Source organism: Megascapheus bottae, chromosome 6 (genome assembly GCF_031878675.1).
Source record: "Megascapheus bottae isolate mThoBot1 chromosome 6, mThoBot2.hap1, whole genome shotgun sequence".
Classification (NCBI taxonomy): domain Eukaryota; kingdom Metazoa; phylum Chordata; class Mammalia; order Rodentia; family Geomyidae; genus Megascapheus; species Megascapheus bottae.
In genome coordinates, this window is record NC_143514.1 from 45,070,272 (window position 1) to 45,094,698 (window position 24,427).

Here is a 24,427-nt window from a genome sequence, read left to right on the forward strand (position 1 = left end):
CTAGACAACCCTCACACTCCTTCTCATCAAAACCTCATGAATAACAATACTTAATACAGTCAATGTAAGGATAAAAGAATATTAAATATTTCAAAATACCTGGCCCTTACCTAACACGAACTCAACAAATGTCTATTGATTCTATTAACTGGACAGGGAGTCGCTGCTCCATATATTCCTGACTTTTTTCCACTTCTTTACATGGATCTGGGGTTTGCTAGGAAAGTGTTCTATCCTAGAGCTACAGTCCATCCTCCAGCCCTTTTGCCTTTAGGGTAATTTTCAGGTACAGTCATTAGGTTTTTGACCCAGCTGGACTGGACTATGATCTGCCAATCTCTGCCTCTCACATAAGTAGGATTATAGGTGTACACCAACATTCCTTTCTTAAGGTGATTGGGTTTAATTTCCATTAAAATGGAAAACTACTCATGGTGTTGAGCAGAGGGAAGGTATACTTGGAGTTATGTTCTCTAGTGGTCCCTGGCTGTTGTGTTCAGAGTAAAAAATTAGGGAGGTGACAAAAACAAAATGCTCTTTGGACCCTGCTGAATTCACCCACAACAGCAGGAGTCTGTGCTCACTTTTCTGTTAGAATTGAAAGCATTTACCGATGGCTTAGAATAGGAAGTGATAAAAAGACAAAGATCAAGGATGTTTTCAAAGTATTTTGAGCCAGGATAACTTGAATAGAATTAATCTTTGCTCCTTTTAAAAAGACAGTGGGAGGGGTGGGAATTTGGCCTAATAATAGAGTGTTTGCCTTGCATGCATGAAGACCAGGGTTCAATTCCTCGGTACCACATACATAGAAAAAAGCCAGAAGTGGTGCTCTGGCTCAAGTGCTCTGGCTCAAGTGGTGGAGCTCTAGCACTGAGAAAACCCAAGGACGGTACTTAGGCCTTGAACCCAAGCCCAGAACTGGCAAAAAAAAAAAAAAAAAAAAAAAAAGACAGTGGAGATTTCAGGGGTGAGAGAAATTAGAAACTTGGCTTTTGACACACTGAATCTTAGGTCTCTATTAGAAAACCAGGCAGAAATATTGATCAGGTGATTAGATGTATTAGTCAGGACTCCAGGAATAGTTAGCCTGGAAATAAATATTTGTAAGTCATGGTCCATAGAAAATCTTTTAAAGATGGGAGTATTACAGAAGCCACCAAAGAGGTGAGGCAAGATCTGAAGAGAGGTGTTAGCCAGAGGCTTGAAGGCCCAAGGTATTCCAAAACTCATAAACAGTGGTAAAGGGAAAAAAAAATTAGATGATGAGACCAAAGAGTTCAAGACATGAGAAGAGCCAAGAGAAAATTTTGGAAGGCAAGAGACTCCTCTGTACAAGGTAGGCATGATACAAGTATGACTGGAGACTGAAAGAAAAACCTGATTGGACTCAGAAGGGGAGGCTGTAAAGGGAGAAAAGCACACACACTGGAGAAAGGGAGAACAACACTTAATAACAGGGAGGCAGGGGAGAGTATGGATGGAAGGAGCCTCCTCCTTCTCTTTCTGTCTTCATAGAGAAGCTATTATAACATGATATCATTTATTTTTTTTTAATTTATTTTGAGATGGTATTGGTATGTAGCCCAAACAAGATTCAAATTCACAATGTTCTTGCTTTTGCCTTCTGAGTATTGGGATGATAGGTAGAAGCTGTCTTGCCTGCCCTTACACTGTTGTTTCACAGGGTTAAAGAGATTTGTTAATGCAGGAGAGGGAAGCAACTAGCTAGAGCTTTGTGTATATTCCACTGGTTAAAAGGACTTCTTACTTTGCTTGTTTTAGAAAAACTAAGCTTTACGCTTATTCCCCAATAGAGGTATTCATATCTGTCCTTTTAGGTATTCAACCCTGCTTTTTGCAGGTACACATTGAGCTTGCCTCTATAGAATCCTGAGTCCCACACAACTTAATTTAGAATAATCAGTTCCATTGCTTCATTGACAAGGTACATAAATTGACACCATGGCATGAGATGAGCTGCCAAGTTTAAGGAGAAAGTGCAATAAGCAATTATTCCATTAAAGTGAGTATTTTATTTTTGTCCTGATTAAATCATCTTTAAACACCTGGCTTCAGTTCAGATAGAGTTCAGAATCCTGAGGGGCAAAGTCTAATAGTCAACAGCAGAACATTCTATGATTGACTCATTCATTTATCCCTTCATATGTCAAATGACTAGCTGACCATGCCAGGTGCTGGATGAAGATATGAAAGGCAGCACAATGAGCTTAAGTCACTGAAGGAATAGAGAAAAGCTAGGCTTTGAGATCACATTAAAAAGTTGCTGACTTTCAAAAAATACTTAAATACATTTCATTCATTCATTAAATACTGAATACCTAACTAGTTCCTGAGCTCTACATTAAACAATGTGGAAACAAGGGTATCAACAGTGCTTGCCCTAGAGAAGCAGACAAACTGACAGAGCTATGAACCTTTGGAAAGGGGCAACGTGATATGTAATCCTTAGGGATATACAAGTATAAACTACTGTCTATCACTTCCCCAATGTCATGAAAAATATACGTATGTACATGTGTGTACAGACATCTTTAAAACCTCTGGCAAATAAGGGCTAGTGGTAGAGTGCTTGCTTAGCCTTCACCAAGACGTGGGTTCGATTCCTCAGTACCACTACAGAAAAGCCAGAACTGGTTGCTGTGGTTCAAGTGGGAAGAGCACTAAGTAACCTTGAGGAAATCCCAAGGACAGTACTCAGGCCCTGAATTCAATCCACGGGACCGGCCAAAAAAACAACAACCCCCCCCCAATAACAACCAAAATATGTCCACAGAAGAGAAGAGTAAATCTGTGGGATGGTATGATCACATAAATATGCCTGACACTCTCCTCATTTCCTGGATCATTTTTTCATAAGCAGAATATCACAGGCATCATTGACTTACAAAAGCTTTCACTGAGCATCCAAACCACATTGGTCTCCTAGATTACCTATGACTGGTATCCTATCTGACAAGAGGAGGGGGAAGGCTTGCAGTTATGGTTAAAGATTTTGAGATGGGGTAACATTAAATATAGATTATCCATGGGTATCCCAAAGGCACGCCTAACTGTCTTATAAGAGAGACATGAGCACAGAGGAGGGAAAAGGTGAAGGTTGCAGAAACAAAGTTTGGAGTGTCACAGTGACAAGCCAAGGAGCACCAGCAGCCACCAAAAGTGGCAAAACAAGAGTTTTCCCTGTGGATATTGACTGCAATTTAGGAAAAACAACTTGGGCCTGTATCCCTCAAACCATAAGAAAATAAATATGTGCTAGTTTAAGCCCCTAAGTTGGTGGTAATTTATTACAGCAGCAATGACAGCATCCTAGCTGCTAGAGCTAGAAGAAAAATAAGATCAACTCCATAGCTTTCATTATTGGAAGAAAAAATATGTATTGTTCAGATTAAAGAATGCTTTTCCAAATGGAATTCTAGATTCAGTTTTCACAAGGGATTTTTATAGGCTCAATAGGTGATATGTTAAGTCTGGGAAGGGTACAGCAAACACAGACATGACCTACACATGGCTTGTTCCCCTAGCCTTCTGCAATCCTTTGCTTTCCTCCCTCTCTCCTTGTTCTCTTCTTCTTTTCATTCTTAACACTTTTAAACTTGTTATTCAAAAATGATTTCACACATGAAAAGTGTAAGATGACTGCAAGAAATACCGCTCTATAATTCACACAAATACCACTATATTTGGTTTAAGCATTTTACCCAGGTTATATACAACACAACTACATATGAGTGCACATACATCTGTGCATGCACACGCACACACACACACACACACACACACACACACACACACACACAGAAGTATAATGACCATTTCCTAGAAGAGCACTTGAGTTTGTATTTTAGGAAAACAAGGATATTTTCTAATCCATAATCAATGGACATTTCAGGAACTAAATAGTACTAAAATTCTATTATCTAATCTATAGGCTTTATTCATATTTCATCACCTGTCCCCTAAAATTCCTTCATTGGCAGTGAACAGGGAAGATTTTTCTAGTTGTGGATGCAATTCAGCAGTTGTCAAATCCCTTTGGTTCCTCTAATCTGCATCCCTCTTTCAGTGTGTCCTGACTTTTTCTGGTATTAGCCATTTTGAAGAGTAGATGTAGGCTACTGCTTAGATCTCCTGCAATTTTTGTCTCTGACCTTCAGGTTAGACATCTAGGGATGGATGTATAGACAAGACTGTTCCAGAAGAAGCATATTTGGAGGGGAAAAGATCTTTCGTAAATACGAAGGGCTAAGAAATTCATATAAAAACCCTGAGAACAGTGTTGTCAAAACAGTTTCTCTCCAGCAAGTCCAGCCTGGCCCAGGAATGGCTGAGAATCTGCTTCTCTCTCTGGTCTCTTCTCTCCCAGCTTCTTATGGAAGATGGGGGGCTCTTTCCGATCTGCCCTGCAACTGTTTTGTCTTTACTGTCATCAGTAATAACTGCTACTGATTTGATCTACAAATCTTCCAAATGCCCCCCATCTCCACTACACAAATCCCAGACAAGCTACCATGCTATCTCTTATTCTGGCTTCAATTTCCTTCTATCTAGTCCCCTAGCATCCATTCTGGTGTTTGCCCAATCTGTTCTGTAAATGGCAGCTATTTTAGTCCTTTGTAAATCCAATTATATTATATGCTTTAAACCGTTTGGTAGACTCTGTAAAATGAAATATTCCAACCTTTCACAAGACTTATAAGTGCAATATTCTGCCCCTTCAGCACTTCCAGACTACTTGTTTAGGCCTTCCCTACTGCCCCACACCTAATCTGCCAATTTGCCTCTTATATCTGGCTGTACACTCTTCCAGATCACTTTTCTTGCTATTATCATCTCCACACACAACTTTCCTTCATCACCACCAGACTGTTCAGACACCTAGTCAAATTCTCTCAGCTCAAATATCACTGCCTGAGTGAAACTTACTAACAGTAACTATACCTGATACGTGCTGTATTATATATACTTATCATATACACAGATAAACATATATAGCACACAGGAACCTTCGTGTGTATGTCAGTACTAGATGCTGTGCTTGAATTCAGGGCCTTGTCCTCCTGCTTAGCTTTTTTGTTGTTGTTGTTCAAGTCTGGTGTTCTACCTCCTGAGCTCCTCTTCCAGCTTTTGTGCTGGTTAATTGAGAACAGTCTCATGGATTTTTCTGAGGAGGCTGACTTCAAATATCAACCTTCAGATCTCAGCCTTCTAAGGTGCTAAGATTATAGGTGTGAGCCACGAGTACTTGGTGACATATGGGAACATTGTACACACTAGAATGATAATGACATCTACATTCTTTCCACCAGGTTCCATTTCTCCAAACTCTTTTCTATGGATACCCTGTCCTTCAGATAGCAGCACCTCAAGATCTGCAGTTCATCAGGGTATTTATATCAGTGACAATTGCTCTTTGGCTTTTCTTTCTATGTTCAGTACATATTACTACAATGTATTATCTCTTTTGCTTCTTTTTAAATTTTCTTTTCTGATTTTAGTGGTACTGAGGTTAGAACTTAGAGCCTATTGTTTACTAAGCTGGCACTCTACTATGTCATTCACATCCCTAGTTCTGCTTTTTGCTAATTATTTTTGGTGATAGGAGTCTAGCAAAAGTTTTGCCGGGCCTGGCCATAAATCTTTTTTTAGAATTTTCTATGGATGAAATAATTCTGCATTCATTTCTTCATTCCTTGCTTTCTTACCTAAAACTGCTTCATCTATGTTATTTGTAGTTATAGTTTCTTCATTTAAACATTTATGCTACTGTATAACTCTATTACGATTCAGTTGTTCATTCTATCACTGATGGGAATTTGGATTGCTCAAATTCAGGCTATAATGAAACATAATTTTACAAATATTATTTTTTGCCAGTCCTGGGGCTTGAATGCTGGGCCCTGACACTGTTCTTGAGCTTCTTGCTCAGGCTGGCATTCTACCACTTAAGCCACAGTGCCACTTCTGGCTGTTTCTGTGATTCATTGGAGATAAGTCTCACAAATTTTCCTGCCCAGGCTGGCTTTGAGCCACAATCCTCAGATCTCAGCCTCCTGAGTAGCTAAGATTATAGGCAAGAGCCACTGGCACCCAGCTATGAATATTCTTATACTTGTCTTTGGGTACATATTGATATATGGGTGCAATATTTTCTGCACATTTTTACCCAAGAATGGATTGGTAGAGGTCTGAGCCTATGCATATTCAAATACATTACTTTGTTTTCCAAAGTGATTATTGCAATTGGTGCTTTCTCAAGCAGAGTATAGAAGCAAAACATTTATCATAGTCTGTAATAACACATGTGTGTGACTGTCTGCTTGACACCCATCTCTTCTAGAAGACTGTAAAGTCTATGTTTATATCTGCCCACCACTCTCAGCCCAGTGTCTCATTCACAATAGATGCTCAAAACAAATGGCTGGAAAAAGAAAGGATCCCTTGTTAGAGGTCTTAGGTATTCTAAATGTGAACACAGGTCCTTCTACCTGACTCCAAAACTCATGTATTATCTACCACGCTATATTTTTCTTACTTCAAGATGGTGACACTCATTCATATTCTATTTATTGCTTCATAATATAATAGTACTGATCAAATGAGATTACAGAACATGAATACACAAATCTAGTAGTATAGAGTATAGATGAAGTGTCACTAGTGTTTCCTCACTATGCACCTGGACCCAATGCACCTGGACCCAACAGATGGGGTCAACAGAAATAACTTATGAATATGGGTGGATTAGGACTACTTTGTGGGAAAAGATGGGGTTTCAAGTATCACTGTGGGGAAAACTGGGGAGACCAATTAATGCTTTCAAGTCTAAACTGCACCTGTGTCTCAAATTATTTGCTAGCACAAACAAAAGAGCTTTCTGGAAGGACTGATGTGAACAAACATTTCTAAATGCTTTAACCCAGGTGGCAGGATCTGCCTTGAGTCCCTGGGCACAAGGAAGAGCTGGGCAGATGAATTAAACACTACATTTTGCTTGGGCACTGTGGATACAAAAGTAAACTCTTACTTCCTATTTACACTCAGAGATCTTAGGCCTTTGTGGTTTCCTGCTGTGCTGTGTGGTGTGTCTGTGATTTGGTTTCTGGGTTTGTCTACACAGAGCTGCAAACATAGTCTTTCAATGTTTTAAGAGAAAAATAAAACAAAACAATCTCTCATTGTTAGCAGATCACACCAAGCTTTCTGTCCAAGTCCCCAGATCCTCAGAATGTCTAACCAGAGCCCACCAAGAGATACCTTCTTTGAAAGGACGGACATTCAAGAAACCTTCTAAATATACCCTGATGTCATCAGGGATTGATTGACTCAACAACTGATTGACTTGCTTTTACTTTAATTTTATATATTTTCTTCTCTCATTTAACCATCTAATGTCCACAGGGGATAAAACCAATACACAAGATGATGTGTTAGGAAATGAAGGAACTTTGACAGGAAGATATATTTTCTAGTCTGAAGAACCTTGAAGCAATTTTTCTGAAAATCTATTGGGGTCATTCGTGCATACACTAAAATTCTAGAGTCTAGATCTTAGAGTGTGGCTAAATGGTTGCATACAAGCTTAGAGTATCCAAATGCCTGGGTTCAGTCCCTAGAATAATATAATAAACAAACAAAACCAAACAGATTTGTACATACTACTTCTTAGCTTTCCAGAAAAAGATTCTTAGCTTACTGAAACAGATTCTGTGAGAATGAGGTAAAAGGGATTGCATGTTTTTAGCCTTCTCTAATTGTGGTATTATCTATTTTATTTTATTTTTTATCCATTGTGGGACTTGAACTCTGGACCTGGGTGCTATCCCTGAACTCTTCAACTCTAGGCTACTACCTTACTCCTTGAGCCTGGGTTGGCTTTGAACTGCAATCCTCAGATCTCAGCCTCCTGAGTAACTAGGATTACAGGCATATGCCACTGTGCCTGGCATATCTTACTTATTTTTATGTGCCTATATTAACTATATATGAAAGAATTTCACTGTGACATTTCTACCCATGAATACAATTTATTCTAATCAATCCCCACACATTATGCTCTTTTATCCCTTCCCTATTTCCTGGTAGATTTAAGGAGGTTTCATTGATCCACTTTCACACTTATTGAAAATCTTTTTTGACATATCAATCCTTTTTCTATCCTTAACGCAACTCCCTTCTGCTAGTACCCCACCACCACCAAGAGAAGGATTGCATTTGTCTTTTTTTTTTTTTTGAAGTTTCCCTGATAACCTTTTTGATGAAAACTTTAAAACTCTGAAAAAGGAAATTAAAGCAGAACTGAGGAAATGGAAAAACCTCACATGCTCCTGGATTGGAAGAATCAACATCGTGAAAATGACAATCTTGCCAAGGGCTATCTACAAATTCAACGCAATACCCATCAATATCCCAATGTCATTCTTTAAAGAAGTAGAAGAGGCAATCCAAAATTTCATATCGAATAATAAAAGACCCCGTATAGCAAAAACACTTCTCAGCACAAAGAACAGCGCCGGAGGAATTTCAATACCAAACTTTAGACTCTATTACAGAGCTATAATTATCAAAACAGCTTGGTACTGGCACAAAAACAGGCCTGAAGACCAATGGAATAGAACTGAGGACCCAGATATTAAACCACAGACCTATGGCCACCTAATCTTTGACAAGGGAGCCAAAAAAATAGAATGGAAGAAAGATAGCCTCTTCAACAAGTGGTGCTGGCAGAACTGGTTAAGCACCTGCAGAAAACTAAAGTTGGATCCTTCTTTGTCACCCTGCACTAGAATTAACTCCAAATGGATCAAAGACCTGGAGGTAAAAGCTGACACACTGAAAACTTTACAAGAAGGAATAGGAGATACACTAGGCCTCCTTGGCACAGGTCGAAACTTTCTTAATAAGCACTGAGAATCACAACAAATCAGAGAAAGGCTGGATAAGTGGGACTGCATTAAACTGCAGAGCTTTTGTATGGCAAAGGACATAGCTAGCAAATTAATTAGGAAGCCTACAGAATGAGAGAAGATCTTCACCAACCATACAACAGCCAAAGGCCTCAAATCTAAAATATATCAACAGCTCAAAAAATTGAATCACTCCAAAAATAATCTCCAAAGAAACAACCATCCTATTAAAAGATGGCCCAATAACTTAAAGAGAGTCTTCTCTGAAGAAGAAATAAAAATGGCCTATAGACACTTGAAGAAATGCTCAACATCTCTGGTCATAAAAGAAATGAAAATCAAAACAACTTTAAGATTCCACCTCACTCCAGTTAGAATGAACAGCATCAAGAAAACTAATAACAATAGATGCTGGAGGGAATGTGGCCAGGAGGGACCACTACTACACTGTTGGTGGGAGGGCAAACTCGTTCAACCACTATGGAAACCAGTTTGGCAGTTCCTCAAAAGACTAGACATAGAGCTCCCCTATGACCCAGCAATTCCACTACTTGGCATTTACCCAATTGTCCAGAAACAAGGACATACTAAATCCACTAGCACAATGATGTTCATTGCAGCACTATGTACCATAGCAAAGATATGGAACCAACCCAGATGTCTCTCAGATGATGAGTGGATCAACAAGATGTGGTATTTGTACACAATGGAATTCTATGCTGCTGTCAGAAAGAATGACATTGCCCCATTTGTTAGGAAATGGAAAGACTTAGAAAAAATCATATTAAGTGAAGTAAGCCAGACTCAAAGGAACATAGAAACCATGGGCTCTCATAGCAGAGATCTGCAATAGAGCAAAACCTTGATACATAAGGCCATATAGTATGAAGCTAATTGAAAGGACCTCTAGGATATAGAAACAAAAGGCATACAGTGAGTGATTGTTGTCCTTAATGTACTATGTTATCTCTCATCTCTTTTGCTATCCCTTGGTTATCGCATATTGTTACAGTATTCCACCTTGTTATCTGATATATTGGATATATTTGTATTTGGTTATTTGAAACTGGATAGGGAAGGGGGGAAAACAAGATGAGAGGTGGGGTGGGGGGAGGGAAATGGGGACCAAGACATAAGAAAGGGTATCAATGTATGTGAATTAATGCACCTTCTATCTGGTGAATATAATTTAACCCTTCTATTAATTACAATAAAAATATATGAAAAAAAGAAACAACCTCCCCCCAAAAAGAAGTTTCCCTGATAACTTTGAGCACATTACTTGAGAAGTGTTGGTTTGAAGCTCAATAGAAAATTCAGTCATAGCAACAATGAGAGAATTGGAACCAGGAGCCCTTCCTATAATAAGCCAGACTTTCTCTAGCTGCAGTATCCTTCAATCTGAGCAGGGAAAGGTTAATTTATTGTAGATAAGGCAGAGTTAGCTCTCAGGTTTTCTCAGATATATACATACATATATAAATATATACATATGCACATGTATATATGTGTGCATATAGTTGAGTCTTGAAGGCCTATCACTTCTTAGTTATGGTAAAAGAAAAAAATCAGTTTCCTGGAGCCTCATTTGAAAGAAAGAAAGAACAGAAAACAGAAACCACCACCAGCTCTGATTGCTTGGTGACTTTCTGAGCATCAAAGCCACTAGGCCTTACACACATTCTAAATTAACAAGAAAAAGTCCTTTTTCTGATCACAAATGAGAAAATAAATGCATCAACCCCTCAGGTTTCTCTGATCTGGTATAACATTAGTTCTCAGTCATTCCCAGTACTACTTATTAGAGTCTACTTTCTCTTAATCATTATAAATATGGACAGTGTGGTTCCTGTCAAATTCCAGCAATGTTTTAGAAGGCACAGATCAAAACAGGAGCCAATCCTAAAGATGGGAGGAAGAGGATATATATATATATATGTATATATATATACACACACATATATATATGTATATACAGTGCCAAATACTTTCACATAATAGACATAAAAGACCATTTACAGCCTGAAAAATTTCTGACCTCAACACCATCATTTCTTAGGCAAGGAAATGGAATGACATTGTGTAAGCTGTTATTTAATCTGAATTATTAGTATGACCCTTTATTCTGATATAAAACATCTTTTTTTTCTTTACAGCTGTGATTTTTGTCCATGCAGGGATGTTAAAATTAGTCTCACATATTTGTTAAGTATAAACATGTCCCTTGTTCATCTTTGAACTGTCCCATCCTTCTTTACAAACAATGGTTAAGCCTAAATAGGCTTTTCAGAATATCTGACTGACTGCCTGCCTGCCTGCCTGCCTGCTTGCCCTCCTTCCCTCCCTCCCTCCCTCCCTCCCATCCTTCTTCCATTTATTAATTTTTTGTGGCAGTACGGGGCTTGAACTCAGGGCCTAGAAGCTATCCCTGACCTTTTTTGCTCAAGGTTAGTTATCTAGCACATGAACCACAGCTCCACTTCTGTTTCAGTAGTTAACTTAATATAAGAGTCTCACAGAATTTCTTGCCCAGCACGCCTCTGCAAAAGGCACAAGACTTTCCATCACTGCCATCACAGAACCAGTTATCCACACAGCAAAAGAGGGGTAAATAATAAAAAGAAAATGGGATCAATGTGATTTTCATTTCATGCTCTTCCAATACAAATACAAAAACAGTCTTCATGGGTTGAGAATTTAGCTGCATATCTTCAAATTCCCAAATTCAGTACTTGACCACAGAGCAATCGGAAAAGAGAAAAGATTAAACAGGGAGTCTCCTAAATACTGTCCTCCCAGGGGAGGAAGGTGACAAGTGGCTGTTTATTTTTAATGCTATCAGCAGACCAGTAGCCTCTCAAAAGCCAGTGCTTCACAGGACTGAAAAGAAGAGAACAAGGGAGCACTATGTCCTAGCTGGGATCTAGCCACGTCTTCACAGTTCTCATTAATTTATGGGAAAAAATCTGCCCTGTAATCACTTTACCCCACAAAGCACATGTGAACAGGGCTGACCCATCCTTCAGTCTGAGCCTCACCACTTTGCCAAGGGCTCTGAGCAGGAAGAGATACAACCAACAGCCTGAGGTACAATCTATGTAGCAAACTAGCTATGTGACCTCAGATAGGTAGTTTGTCTCTCTGAACCTTCAGCTTTGGTAAAATTTTAGAACAGTTTTGACAACTGCCCTTATGAAAGGTTAAAAAAATATCTACTTTCCTCAGACTATTGTAAAAATGTCATAAGTAGAAATTTTTGCCAGGCACTGATGGCTCATTTCAGTAATTCTTGCTATTCAGGGGCTGCGATCTAAGGACTGGGGTTCAAAGCCAGCTGGGGAAAGGGAAGTATATGAGATACTTATCTCCAATTAAGCACTAAAAAAGCTGGAAGTAGAGGTGTGGCTTAAGTGATAGAGCACTAATCTTGAGCACAAAAGCTAGGGACAGTGCCTAGGGCCTGAGTTCAAGTCCAGGACTAGCACACTAAATGTATGTTTTTGTTACTGCTGATAATTTCCTCTACCTGTACAATCCTTGAGACATTTCTTTTTTTAAAATATTTTTATTGTAATTAATAAAAGGGTTACATGATATTTGCCAGATAGAAGGTGCATTAATTCACATACATTGATACCCTTTCACATGTCTTGGTACCCATTACCCTCCCCCACCCCCACCTCTCATCTTGTTTTCCCCTCTTACCTATCCAATTTCAAATAACCAAATATAAATATATCCAACATATCAGATAACAAAGTGAGATACTGTAACAATATGAGATCACCAAGGGACAGCAAAAGAGATGAGAGATAACATAGTACATTAAGGACAACAATCATTCATTATATGGCTTTTGTTTCTATATCCTAGAGGTCCTTTCAATTAGCTTCATACTATATGGCCTTATGTATCAAGGTTTTGCTCTATTGCAGATCTCTGCTATGAGAGCCCATGGTTTCTACTGATTATGAAAATGAGGGAAACCATTGAGCCTATGTTCCTTTGAGTCTGGCTTACTTCACTTAATATGATTTTTTCTAAGTCTTTCCATTTCCTAACAAATGGGTCAATGTCATTTTTTCTGACAGCAGCATAGAATTCCATTGTGTACAAATACCACATCTTGTTGATCCATTCATCAACTGAGGGACATCTAGGTTGGTTCCATATCTTTGCTATGGTGAATAATGCTGCAATGAACATTGTTGTGCTAGTGGATTTAGTATGCCCTAATTTCTGGATGGTTGGGTAAATGCCAAGTAGTGGAATTGCTGGGTCATAGGGGAGCTCTATGTTTAGTCTTTTGAGGCACTGCCATACTGCTTTCCATAGTGGTTGAATGATCCTCGAGACATTTCTATACCTCCATACCCATCTGCAATTCCTGTGCCCCCAGAAGTAACACACAATCCCTGAAGTTTGCAGCTTTTTCGAAACAAGTCAAAATATTTCTGTCCCATTTTTTTCTCTCATGACTTCTATCATTTTCCTGGTCAAGCTGTAGTACTTCGCTGAAGAGCCGAGTCAGTTTGCAGAAAACTTGTTTCTGAATATCTGGGGGGCTTTCTTTTATCTGCTTTTTGTGTTTCTAGTGGGCTTCCAGATACATGGAGCCAGAAACTCCTGGCCAGCTTGTATAAGAATGGAATGGGTAGCTCATGTGAGAAGTGTAACTGTTTAAAAAACAGTTAAAACACCTTTCTAAAATGGATGACCCATTTCCCATTTCTGACAGTGGTGCATGAACTCTGGTTGCCCACCTTCTTACCAGGGCTTCAGCCTGCAGTGATTCTTGCTCTCCTTTAATTTGCATTTCCTTTTCAAGTAAAGACAGTGAACACTCTTGGTTTCTCTAACAGATAAATGTTGTCCAAGCCCTGTGCATGTTGCCCCTGGGTAAAACATAGCCACACAGGACTATACCCCGTATGTTTATTTTTTTTTGTCAGGACAATGCATACAGGGGTTAAAGTTACATTTTTCAGGTAGTAGATGCATTACTTGTCACACATTGATATCCCTTCTTATGTTTTTGTCCCCATTTCCCTCCCCCAACTCCTCCCAATCATCTTGTTTTCCCCCCTTCTCTTCCCTATTTCAAATAAACAATTAAATGTATATACAATATACCAGGTAACAAAGTCAGATACTGTAACAATATTAGATTAACCAATAAGGGCAAAAAAGAGAGAAGGAATAACATAGTACATTAAGAACAACAATCACACAAGATAAAGCTCTTGTTTCCCTATCCTAGAGATCCTTTGATTTAGTCTCATCCTATATGACCTTAGGTACCTAAGTTTTGAGCTATTGTAATCCTTTGCTATATACCCCCTATGCTTTTGATGAATGATTGCCCCAGATAATCTAAGACAGCTGTAGAGGGCCATTATAGACATTACCAAATAACACAGCATAGCAACATGGTGTCGTTTGAAGGGAAGCTTTTCTTTGGCTGGAGCTCCAAAACCCCAAGGCCATAGGCTCCCAGTTGCCCTTCCCAACAGTGTAGAGGTCAGGCTACAGAGCCAGGCAGCCTAAGCCCATCCTGGAGAGGCCCAAGGGGAGGGAAATACGCCCTTCTTCCAAGGGCACAGAGTGGCAGTAGGAAGGAGTGTGGGATGAGGATGAAATGTTCTGATGGTCTGCCTTAGTAGAGGAAACAGGAGAGAGCAAGTGTGTTGTCTTTCCATCCTGTTACTCAAGCTTCTGATTTTCCCTCTAGCTAGAACTCCCACCATGATGCCACCTCTCATGTAGTGACCTAATCAAAGAGAGCCTCCTTAGAGCTGTACACATATGTACATTGTGTTCTTGAGATTCCAGCACTTTTTCTTATTAACCATCTAGTCTCAAGTGTTTTGTGATCCTATCTACTTTCTGTTCAAAATCTAGCATCAATCATTTCTCCTAAGAATCCTGGTTCTTTTTTTTTTTAAATTAGACTTGTGTGATCAGAAGACAAAACCTGGGCACTAGGTGTGTGTGTAACATCTAACTATTGGGGTATTCTCATTTCTAGGCCCTCCCAGATGACATACCTGCATGAGTACATCTAATAAGTATATCCTATGTTAGGCTAAATATGAGTTCATAAGAATGTCTCTAATTCTATTTCAATGTTTTAGCCTTAAGAAATCATCTTTAATAATGATAACCACCTATGTAGCATTTGGTGCCCCAGTGTCAATGGTTTATAAAGATGACACAATCAAATATTCAACGTAACTTTATGGGCAAATACCATTTCCCATGTTTAAAACATGAGGAAACTGAGATACTAGCAAATAAAATATATCATTCAGTAAGTGGTATGGCCAATAGGAGCCTATGACTTTGAGACTTGACATTCACTCAGTGACTGGGAAGCCTTCATTTCTAAGCAGTTTGTGATGCAGCTAAGCTCCCTACCAAACAAACACCGCTTCCCTGGTGACTGCCAATTACAACAAGCCTTGACAAATCCAGCACAGGGGACCGGGAGCAATGACAAGACTCAGGAACCTCTGATCCCATGATTTTTCAACCCTAGCAACTCCTGCTGTGTTAGCCTGCATCTTGGTGACTTATTCTGAATAAGTAGCTTTGTTTTCATGGAGTTAACAAAAAAGGAACACAGTGATTTTTTCCTTGTTAATTAAATCATGCACAAGGAAGATAAATGTGCAGCCCTGCAGTTGTATCTTCTAAAATATCAAAGGCCTGATCAGTATGTCTTACGTTCAACCTCAGGCTTTTCCTCCAAATTCCTAGAGGTAACAGGAATCAAGAGGTAGGGAGATTTTAAGTATTGCCAATAAGCAATTACCTGATCTGTGCTTTCCACCCTCCCTTCCTCCTTTTTGGGCATCCCAGAAAACAGCAACCTGGTTCAAGCATAAATTGTCCTGGGAACTTCGTATCAATTAACTCACTGAACTGAAATAATCAGAAGTGAGAAGAGAGAGGATTGTTTAGATTATGTTGTAAATACTTTCTTGACAAACTCACAACCTTCTGTGGTCCCTGCATTCTGTTTGGTGAATTTTTCCTGACAGTTGGTGATTTTACTTGCCAGAACCACAACAAAGGAGGGCCTTGAGTTCCCTGGGAGTTTCCTCAGACCTGTGTGTCCTCTAGACCTCACAAAGGTGTTATTGTGGCAGGCTTGCTGGGCTCCCAGCACCTGAGGAAGATCAAAGGCACTTTCTGAGGCCAGCAGGACCCCAGTCTCCCCCTGTGACACAACATTAAAGCTGATGATTAATCCCCCTTGGCTCAGAAGGGCCCTTCCCACTCCTAAGTACAAAGTGGGGTGGGGGTGGAGGCTGTATTTCTAGTACCACAACACATAATAAACTGGCATTTTATGGTCCTTATTCATGGCAACCAGCTGCCGCTGCCCATCAAATTCGTTAAAGCCCAAACAGTTGCTTCATTTGAACAATTTATGTCACTGGGAAAATTTACAAGAATTCCCACCATTTTTTTTTTGAGTGTCTACTATAAGCTAGGCACATACGGATATACCACCTACTATCTGACAAATCTATGAGGCAGTCATCATTATCCTCCAGTTGATGTGTAATGGATCTGAGACCCCGAGAAGTGAAGCAGCTCACTAAGGCCAAAGGCCAAAAAGTATATGGCAGATGTTCCAGCCTGCATCTGGTGACTTGAAGGCCCGTGATCTCTCTATTCTATGATGGCACTTGGTAGGCATGGAGAAAATAGTGTTGCATGGAGGAATGTGAGCTCTGGAATCAGACAGAGCAAAATCTGAGTTCTTAGCTCAGAGCCCTGAGAAACTAAAGGAAATGTACTTCTTTCAAGTACAGCCCAAATGCACTTCAGGAACATTTCTGCAACACTGGCTTCTTCTGGCAGAGTCAATCACTGTCTGCTTTCTGCTCTATGGCAATGGGCTGGTAAACCAAAAACAAGGCTTGTACAAGACCTTCCCTGTGCAAAGCATTAAATAATTCATTCCCCACTCTAGGAGACAAGGACTGGAAGAAGGCTTTGAATTCTTCACATGAGGAATCTAATGCCCAGAGAAATGAAAATTCTTGCCCCTGGGCTCAGACTCTGAGATGGAGGAAGTGAGATTGAAAACCAGTTGGATGGCTCCACCCTGTCTTTGACTTTAGAGGTCATGCGTGAGAACACCTCACAAAGTTCCTGGCACACATTGGATGCTCCAAAACATGAGTTAAATCTGAATCTATATTTTGAGGGCCTGATAATATATTTTAGTATCTGGGTTAACTATCTCATTTACAGGAAAGGATTATCTATATCATCCCCATATTCTGAGAATTTACCATAACGAAAACAGCAAATAAATAAACATTTCTTCAAAGTCTCCAATAAAAAATAAGAGTCAGTGGTTCCATAGTTATTAAACAGTTTCACGTGGCACAAGATGCTGCCCTGGGCTGTGTCCCATTCTACTTTCTGCTCATCTCCTCTCCTCCCCCACTTGCTCCTTTATTTTACTCCATCTGGGAAAAATCCAAGGAGTCGTCGATTTCACTTTAACAGAGTAATGACTTTTAAATAAAAATATGGTAGAAATGGGTACTTATCGAAATGGAATGCTTTCAGACTCATGCATTTAAAGAAGATATAAATTTTAGGGCAGGCACTAAATTTTAACTGCAATCTTGGAGAAAGCCTGTCCACTAATTCATGGAGAAAAATTAACAAAGTGAAAATTGCTTATCAGTGTTCTTTTGAAGTCATGATATGCAGTCTAATTCTATAGATCATCAAGACACTCCCAGGGAGATGGATTTATATTGATGGAGAGAGAGCTTAGCAGCCAAGGAAAACAGCCAGCCCTTTGCAGGGAGGTCTCAGCAAGGCATCAGACAGAGATTGATATGGAAGAGTTACGCTTTGCCATCTCTGGGCCTAAGTTCACTTGCCATGTCTAGGTTCTCTTGCTAGAAGCAAGCGAGAGACAGACTCAACTCTTGTACATTTTTAAGGATTTTGGAAAACCACCTGGCAAATCTAAGCCAAACTGTTGGAGAAAGGGCTGGACTTCTGGCTATACAAAGCCAGCGAACAGAAAGGAAAAAGAGAGTGTGAAGAAGTCAACAGATCAGGATCTCCCCCAGTACTGCCTCCCATCTGAAGTGGGAGCCTTGCCCTTCTGGCCAGCACACTCACCCCCATGTGACAAGAAGATGTTCCACAGATGACAGCCAGCCGGGAAGACACTGGCTGTCCTTCACAAACAAGGCCGTGACCTCTTACATCTGCTCCAATTACTCCTGTGAGAAAATAAAACAATGAAATCCTTTTTAAAAAAATTAAAAGGAGAAGTGAATCTAAAAACAAATATAAAACACAATGAAAAAACAAGTCAGATAACACAGAGGACTAGTCCCATGTGGTAGACCAAACAAAAGAGCCAAAGGAAAATGCGTATTTGCCAGGAGAAGAAACCTGCTCTGGTTTTGCTTTATTGTGGTCCATGTGTGACATATAACAACAAAAACAACAACAATAACAATAAGTAACTAGAATTATATACACATGCAAAGCAGTGACTATCAGGTTTGTGTTCTCAGAATTGCAGGTACCATACTATGTGTTTGCAAAAACAGGTCTCATTTGACTTTAATGGCGTTAGGCAGATTCTATTTATGCCACAGATAGATATTACAGGAGAAAGCAAGGTCTATATAGGTCACATGACTTATCCGAGGTCACAATGCTGATAAGAAGCCCAAGAGATGGAGTAACATACTACATCATGACATCTCGATCTCTAGGAAGGCAGAAGCAAAAGAGTAGTTGTATGACTTCATCTTCCATATCCATGGGTCACCATTCCTATTTCAACTTTTTTGCAAAGCACCAAAAGTTCAAAAGAAAGGGTAAGTAAAAGTGAATTCTTGATTTGAAAAACAAACAAACAAAACAAAACTGGAGTAGAGAGGTTGTCATAAATGGTAGAAATAGGTTCTTCCAGCCAGAATATATTCCTTGAGACAATGTTGGACAAGAGAAATCACAAATAATGTCAGAGAGTTAGCTACAGCTGTTCTATATCCATTCATTCCAATATCAAACAAGCATCGTTTAGGCACAAAACCATACAAGGTGTGATATGCTAGCTAAAACATGTAAATCTGCCCAACTATAGTAGGCGGCAGGAGGTGGGAGGTGCTGGCATACAGGACACCAGCATACAAGACATTATGGTTCCCTGACAATTATCAGTAGTGTACATGGCTACTCTGCTCTCAACTGCTCAAACAGATTGGTCTTTGGCACCACAACAGCTTTGCATGTACACTTCCCTCTGTGTAGAATGCCACTCCTGAACCTTCATGCCTGCTGAATTCCAAGTTCCTAAATCAGATGCTCATTTCTTAGAAGGCCTTTTCTGAAATTCTAGGAATGACAGATTCACCCTGTTCATGGTTCTCAATACTGTTAAGACTTCCGCAGCAGAAGAGACATTGGTAATCTTGAGACATCGCCCACCATCTGTTCCCCTCCCAAGATAAAAGCTGCAGGAAGTAGACACTGCTTATGCACATGATGAGAAACCCATGACTTACTGTGTTTGCTAGTTTAGGGAAAGAGGGAATGAGAGTACAAATGTTGGGTTGCCAAGAGAAAGAAGACAAGACCCTGCCCTCCACATGACTAGTGTGTGAGAGACAACTTTAAATGGAGCATTTTAGGAGAGGATCAGTCTATACCCACAAGAGGAGTTCACTGCAGCCTGAATTCTTCATATGTTGGCTTGTTAAAAGGCTGGGTAGAGGCTCCCTAGGCCACAAATTCCCTGGTTAGTCAGTAGTCATAATTTCTAGAGAGGGGCATCTAGATGGCCACAGACAAGACTCTTGCACCTTTGTATGTTCCTTCCCCTTGTTTTTTTGCCTATTGTGTTTCTAAATTCAATGCTTTTAAGCCTGGCAACTAGTACTACTCTAATGTTGCTCTGAGGCTCTTCCAAACTGTCTGTGTTGATTATCACATTAGTTAGATCCCAGCAAATATGCAACTAACTGGTGCTTAAGCCTTGAGGTGATGAGAGTCTCTGGCTCAGCCCATTATAGAAGCTACCAGAGTCACTCAAGGTCTGCCCTGCCAAGGGTTCAGAAAGTTGGGAGAAAAGGGACAACTTAACACAGCTTCTCACGTCTCGTGTTGGGAGGAAACTATACAGACTGCATCCCTTTCTTCTTCAGTTCTGTTGACAGGGTTGCCATGACTCCAGAGTCTAATGGGGTCTACCACTCCCAGGTTGTGGTTAATTCTTCCTCTTTCTTTTGACCTCCAACCTTTAGTTGGTAGAGGCTGTCATTCTCTTGATGTCTAGCTTCTCAGCTCCCTGCTTCATGCTTGGCTCACTATTTTCTGTATATGAAATTCTCCTTTTTTAAACACTTTGGGAGTTTTGTGTTTTACTATGTATAATACATATTAATGCAGAAGGCATTACCAGATGAGCCTTTCTTGCATGCTTGCTACCCAGGCATGCCTTATTTATAAGTTTGTTTGCCAGACCAGGGGCTTGAATACATGGCCTAGGCATTGTCCCTAAACTTTTGTGGCCAAGGCTACCTGAGCTTTTTAGTGGTTAATTGGAGATAAAAGTCCCACTGACTTTCCTGCCCTCGCTGTCTTCGAATCCTGATAATCAGATTTCATTCTCCTGAGTAGCTAGGATGACAGACCTGAACCATTGAGTACCTGGCTTTATTTTATTCTTAAAACTACTTGCTAATGTGATCATTATTCCTTTGTTACAAAGGAGGAAACTAAAGCTTAGAAATGAAGAGACGTCACATGGGTCATAGGAAGTAGGGCTGTGATTCCTACTCATGTAAATCTCATTCTGAGCTATTGATCTTGTACTAAGCCTTATAGGGTTCTCCCTCAGGAAAAAAGAAAAAGCAAGAGCAAGAGAGTGAATATCTGCTGTTTGTGCATTTCAAAGTATTGAGGTCTTAAAGTTGTTCATCCTGAGATGCATAATGGAAAAAGGGTTGATTAAAGCTGGTCCAAGTGCAATGATTTCCTGAGAGTGATCAACATTAACACATTTCAGATATAAAGTCCAGGAAAATGTAAACTTACTGAGTCATTTCATCCTGGCAAATAATTACAAATAAGTCAATAAATAATCAGTGACTCATCAGCAAATTTTCTCTGATTAACAGATTCACTGTCAATTTATCTAGATTTTGAATCTAAAAACTAGTGACATACAATGAGACAAGAGTGGAATGTGAAAAGATCTGCTATAAAGCGAAGAAAACAACAAAAACAACCATTTGCTCTGATATTGATGTTTTCTTTTTTCCAGTGGTGACCACAGGACTAAGATTACTCCCCTGAGCACCAACATAACCATCAATGCCCTTTTAGCTGTCTCTCATGAATCAATCCTATTCTTCTTCCCTTGTTTCTGGCAAACATATCAGATACCTAATCTAGGCTTGGTACTGTGCTAATCCATTTAATCTTTGCAATTTCTAGAATAGGCAAATATTCTTCTGTCCCTTTAACAGCTACAGAAACAAATGATCAGTGCTTGAATGAAACAGGATAAGAGCCACCACATTTATAAGAAGCAAGATTATGATTCGACCCCATTCTCTAGGACCCACAAATCTATGTTCTCTTGATTCTTTCTCTCTTTATCATGTCATAATAATCATATATAAAGAAAGGGTACTTGGACTACAAGATAGAAACATTAATTTCAGCACCAATTCTGCCACAAGTTTGAACTTGTTCCCTTCTCTACAATGAGAGAAACTGATCCCAAATACAGAGGTCTTTCCTCAGCCATTCTTAGTATAAAAATATACACAATAATTCTTCTAATATATCAGGTAAAGTGACAGCTTGCCTGGAAACATTGAACAATAGCAGAAAAATGTCTCTCCCAGGGTCCTAATTTTCCAGTCCTGAGATAACTAGACACTAGTTCTGGATAACACCAGCCTCTGTGTACAGAACTAGCAAGAGGCAGGCCTTGTCCAATTTTCCTCATGAGTAGTTCTCCACCTTCTACCCAGTGTTATCCTGGAATTGACAGCTGTGCATGGGTGATGCTTTCTGTGAGACCACAGGAATCTAAGACCTGACATTTTCATTTTCCTGTGGTCAGCAGAGCATGGAATGGCTAGCCTAGAAATAAAAAACAAAACACAAATTAAGCAAGGCCCCAGGACAAGCAAGGAAAAGCAAGAGTAGGTGGGCGGAGCTTTCTCCTTTCTAAGTAAACACATTTCACAATCCATAGAGAAATCACAGGCTGCACACAAACATCAAGAAATAATTTCTGTGACAAGATTTTGACAAGTGAAGCTCTCAGCACTGTGGTAGCCCTTTCTACAACAGCATGAATGTCAGCCTATTCTGAGTTCTTGGACTGTGTAAGGACAGAATTAGGGGCCTAAGAAGTAGGCACCCCCAAAAAGTGAAATACTCAACTAGTATCTTCTCTGAATCTTTCACAACGCCCAGCTGAGAGGTAGTTACTCAATAAATTTTTGTTGAATGAAAAAATAAGTACCAGAAAAACAATCTTATTGGCTCAAGGAATCGATCTGAGGCCTTTCATTTAATAATTCCTGCTCTTCAAAATGTAGATATAGATCATATCAGGTAGCATGTTTGAAAACATTAAAAGGGAAATTCAAACAATGAACATCACTGCTTTTTTACTTACCCTTAGATACTGTTTCCCTCCCTTTCTGCTTTCCATTTAATCATCCATCTTTCCATCTAAACACTTATTGAATACTACTATATTTACATAAAAGGAAAAGGAGACTTTGCAAATGTTATTATTAAGAGTACATTATCCTATAATTTGTCAAGCCGCAGTTGCTTTGAAAACTTTATGGGGTTATACAGAAGAAAAACATCCCCAGTTCTAACATTTATGTTATAATTATCTCTAACTTTATAGCTACATAAAGTACTTTAGAGCTTACAATGCATCCTCAAACACCACACCCTTTATTTAATCTTCAAGAAAAATATCCTGTGATCCATGTATATTATTTCCAGTTCCCAATTGGAAAAACTTGAATTTCAGAGACATGAAGCAATTTGGTCAAATGTATTTAGGTACTCCAGACGGAGAGACAGGACGCAGGGCTCATACTAATCTTTTTTTTTCAGACTTCTAGTCTAATATGTTGGTATTTTGAAAAAGTTTCTCTTGTTGTAACAACCTAGAATAGCTTCTCAGAACAAGAGCAAGAGGAGAAGTGTTTTGTCCATTATTTAATACTGTTTCAACTTGAGACTCTTGATTTCATTATTTGAAGCAATGGGCTGACAAATTCCATACAATGAGTTCATCAAATGACTAAGGTGACTGAAAGGGAGGAATTTCTGGGCAGGATACCTTCTACAGATCCTGAGGCTTACACTGGAAATTGGTGCCAAATAAAATGGCAAGAATCATTAATCAAGACATTTCCTCAGCAGAGGGCCTGACAGTAGATTCTATGTATGCAGATAGTGCTATGATTCTGACTAATACTCATTCATTCTACATAGGACATAATACATGGAGTTGGCATTATGCCAAATACTTATATATATAAAAAAAACCAAAACAAGGTTCTGGTCATTAGGTAACTTTGGTTAAATTTCTTCCGGTATTGTATCTCAATTTTCCAATCTATACAATTTGAATGTACATTTCTCATAGGACTGCTATAAAAAAATCACACGTGTAAACACATATATAGAGCTTAGACAAGTAATGACTAATAGAACAAACTGAAGACGGAAATGTTATATACTGGCACTGTCTAATCTAGTCTAGCTCTGTGACAATAGAACATAAGAAATGCAGCTAACACAATGGGGAAACTGAATTCATTTCCTACATTATTTAATTTCAATTACTTTAAAAGTTAATAGCCACATAAAACTAAAGGCTGTATTAAACAGAAGAGGTTAGAAAATGCGTAGTATGCTATGCATGCTTACTGGTTTTTTTTTTTTTTATCATTTTGTTGTTATAATTGGTTTTTTGTTTTGTTTTGTTTTTACTCTGTTTCCTCAGATATAGACTTGAAACTAACTAGATGGTCTTAAGCAATGGCTTAACCTCAACTTCCAAAGGCTTTGACAATATTACTTAGTACTTTGGGGACTAAGCAGGAATTAGGGTATATGCAGGGTTTCCTGTGAGCATTTTGTACATACCCTAGTCCCCTCCTAATCTGTGTCACTGGACAATAGCCAGTGTTATTCCCTCTACCTAGAAAAAAAAAGCCTTTAATCCCTTACCCTTCATACTCCAATAACTTACCTGGTAACACAGCATGGAGAAAGCACTAGTTGTAGCATGAAAAGCTTTTGTGAACCAAACCTTTCCCCAGTTCCCAGGTACCCTAGTCAGACATAATGGACTACACTTCTTTTCTTCCCACCACTCTGCTGACTACAGCTTCTATCACAGTTATCTGCCATGTATTTGTTGGCATGGGTATCCTTATTTTCTA

General features: G+C 39.3%; 1 protein-coding gene across 4 annotated transcripts in view; it reads right to left on the bottom strand.

The window, feature by feature from the left end:
• Window positions 1-24,427, bottom strand: part of Fggy (FGGY carbohydrate kinase domain containing) — a 635,483-nt gene that overhangs the window by 132,445 nt on the left and 478,611 nt on the right. For all 4 annotated transcript variants that reach the window (XM_090333735.1, XM_090333733.1, XM_090333734.1 and 1 more), the window contains one exon: window positions 18,093-18,196. In XM_090333735.1, coding sequence (XP_090189861.1) covers window positions 18,093-18,196 — 104 coding nt within the window. The remainder of the gene's footprint in view (window positions 1-18,092; window positions 18,197-24,427) is intronic.